Source organism: Echinops telfairi, unplaced genomic scaffold (assembly GCF_000313985.2).
Source record: "Echinops telfairi isolate 266 unplaced genomic scaffold, ASM31398v2 ScPeMD7_2573;HRSCAF=3158, whole genome shotgun sequence".
NCBI classification, from domain to species: Eukaryota; Metazoa; Chordata; class Mammalia; order Afrosoricida; family Tenrecidae; genus Echinops; species Echinops telfairi.
Window position 1 is genome coordinate 2,157,948 of NW_022106471.1, and position 9,631 is coordinate 2,167,578.

The 9,631-nt window shown below is 49.9% G+C and overlaps 1 protein-coding gene across 10 annotated transcripts in view; it reads left to right on the forward strand.

Moving 5' to 3' along the window:
- AAK1 (AP2 associated kinase 1) overlaps window positions 1–9,631 on the forward strand; it is a 202,259-nt gene that overhangs the window by 161,507 nt on the left and 31,121 nt on the right. For 7 of the 10 annotated variants that reach the window (XM_045294131.1, XM_045294133.1, XM_045294138.1 and 4 more), the window contains exons 13-14: window positions 5,989–6,221; window positions 7,502–7,659. In XM_045294131.1, coding sequence (XP_045150066.1) covers window positions 5,989–6,221; window positions 7,502–7,659 — 391 coding nt within the window. The remainder of the gene's footprint in view (window positions 1–5,988; window positions 6,222–7,501; window positions 7,660–9,631) is intronic. The other 3 variants (XM_045294132.1, XM_045294136.1, XM_004710160.2) reach the window with 1 other exon arrangement.

Below are 9,631 nucleotides of genomic sequence, written 5' to 3' on the forward strand. Positions count from 1 at the left end.
AGCCAGTGAAAAGACTGCTCTGCAGCCATCGGGAAGCAAATCAACAAGAGTGATGGCTGTCTGCCAGGGATGTTGATCACATTCTTGTTAACAGCAGCCCCTGAATGCCGAGGACCCCACCTGTGCGGCCATCAGAAACCGTAGGGATAGTCTGTACACCAGTCTGAACAACCCTTAGGAGAGAATATTAAAAGAGATAGAGAATTCTGGGGACAACCGCACTTGAGGAACGACCGAAGTACACGGCCACAAAGAGAGGTGCAGCAGAATGTGAGGTGACTACTCCCCCTCTGTTTCCTCTTGCTCCTTGATGTGATTGTGCCCCTTGTCTAATTGATGTAGTTTTTAAAATCGCCGGCAAGACCAGCATCTGAGTTTACCTTGGGTCTTCCTTCTCCTGTGGTCTTAATGTCTGCCCCGCCCCCCTTTTTCTAAGGCCGCATGTGAACCAGGAGGTATTGTGGTGCAGAAGAGAGCTTAAGCTGCAGATAGGAAACAGGGATTCTACCCCCAATTAACTCTGTGCCCCCCTGGCAAACGCCTAACCTCCGTGCACCTTGGTCTAGAGTGAGGGAGCTGGAATGTTTGTTCCATTTCCAAAGTGAGAGTGAAACTGAGTGTGTGGCAGGGCTGTGGTGAAGAGCAGATGACCCGAGTGGAGCCGTGTTCTATCAGATTGCTTTAATAAGGACGACGTCCCTGGGGAGAGCAGTTAATGCCCTCAGCGGTTAACCGGAAAGTTAGCGCATGAAGTCCACCAAGAGGCTCCAAAGAAGAAAGGTCTGGGGGGCTCCTGAAAAGCAGCCTATGACATTTCTGTGTCACGCAGTTCTCCCCTGACACGTGTGGAGAGGCCGTGAGTCAGAATGGACCTGACAGCAGGTGGTTTTACAATAAAGTGTCCTCGTGGCTCAGACACCTGTTCCCTGTGTGCTGCTTAGGGGAGAACAGGGAAGAGGAGAGGAGAATGTGCTTCAAAATAAGGAGACTCAATAGTTGAATGCCATTTTTGGAGAAAAAAAATATTTTGAATTCCAAGAACTAGACAAGTCCTATTTTGATCTTGTCTTCAGTTATCTGGTGCTGCTGTGCCATGCAACACCTCATCAAACAATACTGGGGACCATTGCCTACTCAAGTTAACACAGTACTGGGAACCGTGGCCTAGCCAAGTTAACACATTTGGTGAGGGGGATGGTTAATACACTCCAATCTATGACATTCCAGCTTTCTCCCCCCCACCCTGAATTCCTATCTTTGCACAAGAATATAAGCAAAAATTTCACCCCTTCATACGTTTTCATCCCCAAAATGGTCCATCAACTCCAAGTCCAAATTCCGTCCTGAGGCCAAATTCTTCATCGCTGAACTGGTGAAAGGTGGAACACGATTTATCTGCTTCCAAACTACAGTGGTGGAACAGACACTGTAGGCAGTCCACTATAAATGGGGGAGAGAGAAGGGAAAATGGACACCGAGCAAGTCAACACCTCAGCAGAACCACTTCTAGCTTTCAAGGCTTGAAAAAAACCCTCTGTTCCCTAAGGCCAGCTAGAGCCTCGGGACTCTGGGTGTAAGTCAGGCTCTCTGGATTCTAGGTGGAGACCCTTTGGCACTGAACTCAAGGTCTGACTTCCAGGTCCGCACTAGGATGACAGCTCTGCTCCCTTGGCTTCAACCGGCCCCATTAGGCAGCGTCTCCAGCCCCGTCCCCTGGTACTTGTGAACAGCAGCCGCATGCTCTGGAACTGAGTTGGTGAAGACCTGACTTTGAAGCCTAGGAGGCTGTAGGCCTGTCCGCAGAGAGACGGCAGGCTGTGCTTCTACCCTTTGAGACAACTGAAGTTGTGCCCGGCTCTTCCAGGCCGAGACAGCTCCACTTCCTGCGCTCCTGGTCTCTCCAACTTCTGGTTCCCGCCTGTGATTCCTGAGAAAGCCGTGTGGAAGCCACATCAGACCTCCTCTGACTTCAGTGGGGAGAAGAATCCAACTCCACACCAGCCCAAGGTCAAGTCCGCAAGTCAGGACTCAGACATGCACCCAGTCTCCATCTCTCTTTACCCTCTTCGGACACCGACCAATCCACCCACAACACTCCATTTTTCTACTGGGTGCAACAGCCCATTGCAGTGGCCCCACAAAGCTACAGACAGTGTTCACGATTACAGAGGGTTTTCTAGGGGAGTTAGCAGTTTACCACCAGTCAGGATCAGTAAACAGTTAAGGACACAGTCTTTGGTCCATCGCAGCACCTCTCCTCAGCCAGCAGCCAAGTCTCCCTCTGGTCCTCAACCTCTCAGCAGCGTGGTCCCTTGGCCTCTCTGCCTTGTTGCTTGGGCCAGCTAACCCATCCACTGCTCTGCCACACAGTGTGATGCTCTGTGGTCTCAGCCCTGCAGCTCCTCTGCTCTGGTGCCTCTGGACTCGGCATGGCATGCCTACTGCTGCCCTGCCACTTCAGGCAGGGGTCTTGAAAGACATGTGCTCCTGGTGGCTCTTCTTTCTTGATGGTCCCAGGAGTTCTCTCTTCCAGCTTGTGGGATGCCTCATTCTTATCCCCAGTGGAATGGCAAAGCTGACCAGACCCTGATTTAGAGTCCCCTATACCTCATTTGCATGGTCTCACACAACCGTTTGGTGGGAGTTACAGAGAAATGGATAGAAGAGCCATATCAAGCCTCTCAGGCCTCTTAGACTGGCCAGCCCCTGCCCTGCTCTGATCTTGACAAAGCTCTTTGGTGTCCAGAGACACCCTGCGCTGCCAGTAAGCCTCAGCCTGAAAGTGTCCAGCGCTCTTGCTCTGTGGGTTGGCAAGTCTAGCTTCACCAGCTGACCCAGAGACACTCTCTTCTTTTGCTCTGAGGGCAACTCCTGTGCCATCTTCGACTGATCTCTTGGTTCTGCTGCCACCGTTTCTCTGCCACCACTTCTTACCCGCAGCGCCGTCTCTTCTCCAGTGTTACCGCTCCCTCCTTCCCTTTGGGCCTCTGACACCCACAGTTCCCCCAATCCCGCAGGCCTTTGCAAACCAGCCTGCTCTTACTTTCCTAAGGCAGTCACCATTATGAGGCATCTTGGCATTTTTCCAGCCCCTAGCCTTACCCAATTCCAAAATCACTTCCACATTGTAGTTGTCTGTTAGAGCAGCATCTTACTCTGCTGGTGCCATATTCGATCTTAGCTAGCTAGTGCGGTATCAGAAATCGCGCAAATAGATGGGCTTCAACCGTTGTTCTAACGCAGTTGAGGTGGCTGGAGGTCTAAGTCCCAGCTCGTGGGGAAGCTCCCTCTCTCTCCGTTCTGGAGGAAGGTCCTGTTTTCATTCAGTGTTTGTGGGCCCAGCATTCCTCACAGGTCCCCATGTGTCTGACGTCCACCTTGCGCTGGGCCTAGGAAGTTCTCAGCATAGGGACCCTGGATCTAAAAGACTCACGCTGCCCTGGCTCTTTTTTCTTGATGATAGGAGGTCCTGCAATCTGTACTCACTGGTTTAATCTCAAAAGAGATTGACTCAAATTACAACCTAATCCTGTTTCTTGCCCTAGTGGCATAACAGCAGCTCATTGAAAAACAACACTCAATTTACTGCCATCGAGTTGATTCTGATGTATATCGGCCCTGTGATAGGGTTCTGAGGCTGTAACTCTAGGACCGGATAGCCTCAACTCTCTCTCATGGAATGGCTGGTGGGTTTGAACCGTTGACCTTGTGGTTAGCAACCCAAGGCTTACTCAACATTCTCCGAAGCTGCCAGGGCTCCTTCATTAACATCATACAGGTTAGGGTTTACAGCATATCACAAAATGGAGGGTAATCACACGGCACTGAAATCACGGCCTAGCCAAGTTGAGTCATACTTTATGGGGACGTATTTGATCAGTGCATGCCTTACCACATTGTGACCTCAGTGGGTGCCACAGACCCTGGAGGAAGTTGTGCAGGTGCAGCGCTGCTTGTCTGTACAGGGCAGTCTGCTGTGCTCTCAGAAGTGCACTGCGCTGTTTTTCTTCTAACCTTATTTAGATTCACATTAACCTTACAAGTAAAACCTGCAAAAGCAGGAATGTGTGTATGCGGAGATCTCTCAGAGGAGGAAAACTCTCTGGGTGTTAAGAGGTGTAAGATTCTTACAGGAGGCAGTTCTATTGAGTCCGACTCTTGACGTTTTTCACAGTGAGTCTCAATAGCTAAGTACCATGTTCACGGCAATGAATGTCTCAAACTCCAAGCAATGAGCAAACTCAAAGGGACTACTTTGTTTCTCTGCGTCTTGCCAGTTCTCCCACCTTTGACAGGAAGCATGCAGTCTTACCACCGTAGTGCTTCCCGTCAGTGGAAGATCCTGGCGCTTTCCTTCTCTGGCAGGTTTCCATGTCGCGCAGGTCCTGCCTTTTGTGGGTTTGTTTCACAGTATCGTATCAGTCAGCCTGTTGGTGACATGGTTGGTGAACTCGCTCATGTACAAGATAGACCTCAGTAGATTTTTTCAAGTCTCAGTTAATGTGCCCGCTGTCATCGAGTCTATGTTGGCCCATAACAACCTTAAAGGACAGAATGAAATGGCCCCATGGGGTTGCCAAAGCTGTAACCTTTATGGAAACCGGCTGCCACACGCTTCCCCCGCCAAGCGTCAGATGAGGTTGGACCACAGACCTTCAGTTATCACACTTTAGAAAATCCCAGGTTATAAGCATCGGAGAGCCCTGGTTGGCATGACAGGCTCGAGGTGGAGCTGCTAATTGCAAGGTCAACAGTTTGAAACCACTAGCCGCTCTGAGGGAGAACCAGGAGACTTTCTACTCCCTTAAAGAATTACAGTCCCAGAAACCCACAGGGGCCGTTTTACTCTGTCTGAACCAACATGATGGCAGTGAGTGAGTGAGAAGCACCCTAGCCCGAGGAGCTGGCCTCTTATTTCCCCAATCTCTCAGAAGACATACATCCAAAGACACAGAATGTGAAACTGATATGCAGGCTTAGATGAAGGGCTGGATGGGAAGGAGATTTAAATCCCAGAGCATTAATACGCCAAGCCATTCTATAGCTGGCTTGTCAGAATTAGGAAAAGGATTAGCTGGCTCTCCTAACAGGATTTTTTGTTCCTATACCCTGGTATGTAGCGCCTTGTAGATGGTGCTCTATGCTTAAGGACTAACTGTGTCTTCCAGGATGTTCCCACCTGTTCTGTAGTGATAGCAGGGCCATGTTCCAAAAATGATCTTACCTTGTGGGTTCTGTGTGATGAGCTCAACCATCATCAAAAAGGCTCTGTTCTTCTTTCTGCATCTTAGGTTTGCTACTTGGTTCCCCAGAGTCTGTTCCAAGCTAAAGATTGGCCTAAGTCAGTCCCACTGCCCTGGTGCTGTGCGTGGATTTTTCTCAAGCGTTCCTCAGCCATCAGATCTTATAGACCCATCTCATTAATAACTCATTAATAACTCACGCAGCCTTGAAAACAAGCACACAGACTGCCATTGCTTTAATTTCTGTAGCGTTCTGACCCACAGTCTCGGCGTTGTCAGAGATTGGACTCTCTTTCCCAGAGACTTCCAGCTCACATGTGCTGTAGCTGTGGGGCGGGGTCATCTTCATCAGCAGTGGACGTTTGGGTCAGTGGGCCTGCACTGGGAAGTATGCTGAACAAGGTCCTGTGTGACCCCGGAAGCAGACAGGCATCTGTTAGGATGCATTCTGGCTCTTTGGAACTATGAGTCACCGTGGCCGTCTTACACTCTGGGTTGAATTGCTTCAGATTACCCTGTGTGTGACTGGTGACCCAGAGTCAGGTGGGTGTACCAAAGTGCCAGGGAAGTGGCATGCTGCTGTCACCCCCAAGAGTGGCAGCTCAGACTGTCAGCACCTAGTTTTTCTTTCCAGGCGCAATTGATGACGCTGTTTGAGTCCTGTGTTAACTCTCAGGTGCCTTGTGTTGTTGTTATGTCTATTTATTTGTTTTTCTTTTGGACAACTTTTCACCTCTCTTCCTAGCAGATTCAAGCCCCCATAAGACAACAGCCAAAGGTTCAGACAACACCCCCTCCTGCTGTCCAGGGGCAGAAACTTGGATCTCTCACTCCTCCATCATCCCCCAAGACCCAACGTGCTGGGCACCGGCGGATTCTCAGTGACGTAACCCACAGTGCGGTCTTTGGGGTCCCCGCCAGCAAATCAACTCAGCTGCTCCAAGCAGCTGCGGCAGAGGCCAGTCTCAATAAGTCCAAGTATGTAGCCCTTCCCCTTTGTCTGTCTGTCTGTGTTCTCTTTGCAGGCCAGGCCTGCCATACGGCATGGTTGTTGTGCTTCTGTGCCTGTGTGTGATTATGTATGTATGTTCAATAAGAACCCGAATTTATCTGTGGTGCATGTACCAGACTGGGCTGAAGAAACCCTCTCCTGTCTGCTTACCATTTCCATTGTCTCACTTATCCCATGCTCTGGAGTTTCTGTAAACTCTTGATCCGACCCAGTCTCTCTGTGCTGAAAAGCCTTCACTGGCTCCCCACGCCTATAGAAGGATCTCTGAGCTCACCAGCTAGCACATGAAGGTCATTCACACCACCCTGTAGACCACTCTTCACCTTCCTAAGCACGTGGCCCATCCTGTGCCCTCTCCTTCTTGTCCCCTTGTCCACCTAGGCAATGCTTATTTGTTCATCAGGATCCACGCTACCTTTTCTCTGGACCTTCTAGGCTCAGTGCACTGATGCCAAATGTCGCTTTGTCTCCGCCTTTTCCGGAGCAGGCGTCACAGTGTGTTATCCCCTCATGGGTGTGTCTGGCCGACCTAGCCTGTGAGTGTCTTCAAGACAAGGAGCACATCTTAGTCAACCTCGGTAAAGCGAGTGACGGGCTCTGTGGCCACTGGAAAGTGGGTCTCAGTGACCGTTGAATCAGGACGACATCAGTACAATTGTCACTCAGCTTTCTCGGAACCATGAACTCTAAAGTTAACAACCTTTCAAGCAAGTCATTGGCCAAACTAAAAAGAAGATCAAGAGAGACTAAGGAAATCGGGTCACAGTGACTTTGAAGCGCATTGTGTTGCTGTCTTTCTCTCTCTAATTGTGAGGGTGGCCACTGACGATGCCTTTAATTCTAAACACATTGGTTCCTGAGAAACGGGAGACAGTCTGTCCCAGCCCTGCAGGGGTCACTCATTGTGGCTGTCAGGGTGGGCACCGCAGGATGCAGAAACCTGAGAGCAGCTTGCCGTGGGATTCCAAATCCAAAGGTGACACAGCCAAAAGCAACCAAGTAAGCAAGCGATTATAGAACTAGTGGGAGACAGTGAGTCATAAAGAACAGGAGACCTTGTTTCACAAGACAAAAGGGTGTCTGCGGACGCTGTTCACTTGCCGTGGAAGCTCCTTTAGAAAAACACCATGGGGAACCACAGTGTGACTCAGAAAAGAGTATGATCCTGAAACCCAGAGGGAAGAGGGTGACTCCCTGGTTCAACTTTTATATGTCTTTTCCTTTCTCGGGGTGGGAACCTCCCTAGGTCTGCAACTACCACGCCTTCCGGCTCCCCTCGGACCTCCCAGCAGAACGTTTCTAAGCCCTCGGAGGGCTCCACGTGGAATCCCTTCGATGATGACAACTTCTCCAAGCTCACGGCTGAAGAGCTGCTCAACAAGGACTTTGCCAAGCTGGGGGAAGGTGAGGGAGCGGTCGGCACCTTTCTCGATTCTGAGTTCTACGTTCTCCAGGCTGGGAAATGCCAGGTGTGAACGTTCATTCAAGGGAAGTGTGCATGTGAAAGGACCCACCAGGGTCTGCCTTTTCCCCAGTACTTGGTGGGCAGAGCCACTTTAACAGTCCTTTCATCCCCAAGGAAGACTGATCTGTTTGGGGTGGTGGTGAGGAGGATGTGGATGTTAGGGAAGAAAGGTTTGAAGGGGGCATCGCATAGATCAGGATGGCGGTTGGCAGTGTGATGGCAGCCCCTTCCCCTTCTTCCACGTCAGTAGGTTTGTTGTTAAAGGGCACCAACTAGACCTATCTGCAAAAGTGTCGGCGAGCTTGAGGCCATTGTTGCAGTTCCTGAGTCAGTCTCTCTCACTGAGAGTTGTCCCAGAAAGTAGGGGTGACCTGCCCGGGTGAGTTTGCCCTCCTGTGGACATTGAGTCTTCCTCTGTGTTCAGAGTTTCACGTTCCTATTGATTGACCGTAGAAAAGAGAGCAAATAAAGAGAAGGTGCCATTCCCACCCTCATGTAGCCTATGTTTGAAGGCAACACACACACACACACACACACACACACACACAATCTCTCTCCTTTTGAAAATCAGCAGCCTAGGCCCTAGAAAATACTGCAGTATGATGAGTTCACCTGTAAGACAAAAGCCCAGGTACGGGAATAATCAGAACCCACCGAATGCTATCACCTAGTGAGGAAACATTCTAGCCTTGTTGGTGTTGTTAGGTGCCGTGGGGCCGCTTCCGACCCATAGCGACCCTGTGCACAACAGAACCACACACGGCCCGGTCCTGCCCCATCCTCACAACTGCCCCTATGTCCGAGCCCAGTGTCATTGCCACGGCATCAGTCATCTCCTCGAGCGCCTTCCTCCTTTTCGCTGCCCCTGCCCTTTACCAAGCTTGACGTCCTTCTCCAGGCACTGGTGTCTCCTGATGGCATGTCGAAAATACTGAAGGCGAAGTCTCACCCTCCTTGCCTCTAAGGGCCATTCTGGTTCTACTGCTTCTCAGACAGATCTGTCTGTCCTTGTAGCAATCCGTGACACTTTCAGTATTCCTCTCCAGCACCACCATGTTCTTCTTTGGTCTTTCTTATCCAGTGTCCAACGTGCACATGCATATGAGGCGACTGAAAACACCCTGGCTTCTATGAAATCCAGGATAGGTAAATCTATAGAGACAGTAACTGGATTGATGGTTCCTTGTGGGTGTGGCAGGGGAGGCTGGGGAGAAATGGGGAGCTATTAACAATGAGTTCAAGAATGAAGAAAAGGTTCTAAAACTGATCGTGGTCATCAATGTACAACTCTTCTTGATGGCATTAAACTACTGAATTGGGTGATGGGAGAATTATATGCCAATAAAACTGTTGGGGTGGGTGGGTAGAAAATACCATGGCTGGGGCCAGTCACACCTTATTCCTTTCTTGGTTTCTACACATAGAATTAACTTTGACAACTCAGCTTCATTGCTTTGTGTGCCAACGATTGTTAAAGGCACAAATGGAATTATGTTCATGGGCTGTTGAAAACCTGTAGTTTTGGTTTTCGGGCTTTTTTGCATCCAATTAACTGGCCTTTAGGATTGTTTTTTGTTTTGTTTTCTTCAGTCTATTTTTAATTTCCTATCTTCTCGCTGTTCACCTGTGTCAGCCTCCACATTGAGTTGCTAGCATGGCTGTCCTTCACAGAGCCACACGACTACTCTCTCCAGCACGCCCGCCTGCCATTTGTTGGTTCAAAACTGCTTCCCAGCAGGGAGAGCAGATGCCACATTCCACTGGAATGATATATAAAACGAAATATGTTCAGAGTAATGGCCAGACACATTCTTCTCTGAGCGACGTGGTTTAGCTTTGGGGCTTAGCTCTATCCTGTCTCTTCTGACTGTGAAAACCCTCCTTCCACTTCCGTCATTGGAATGACTAGAT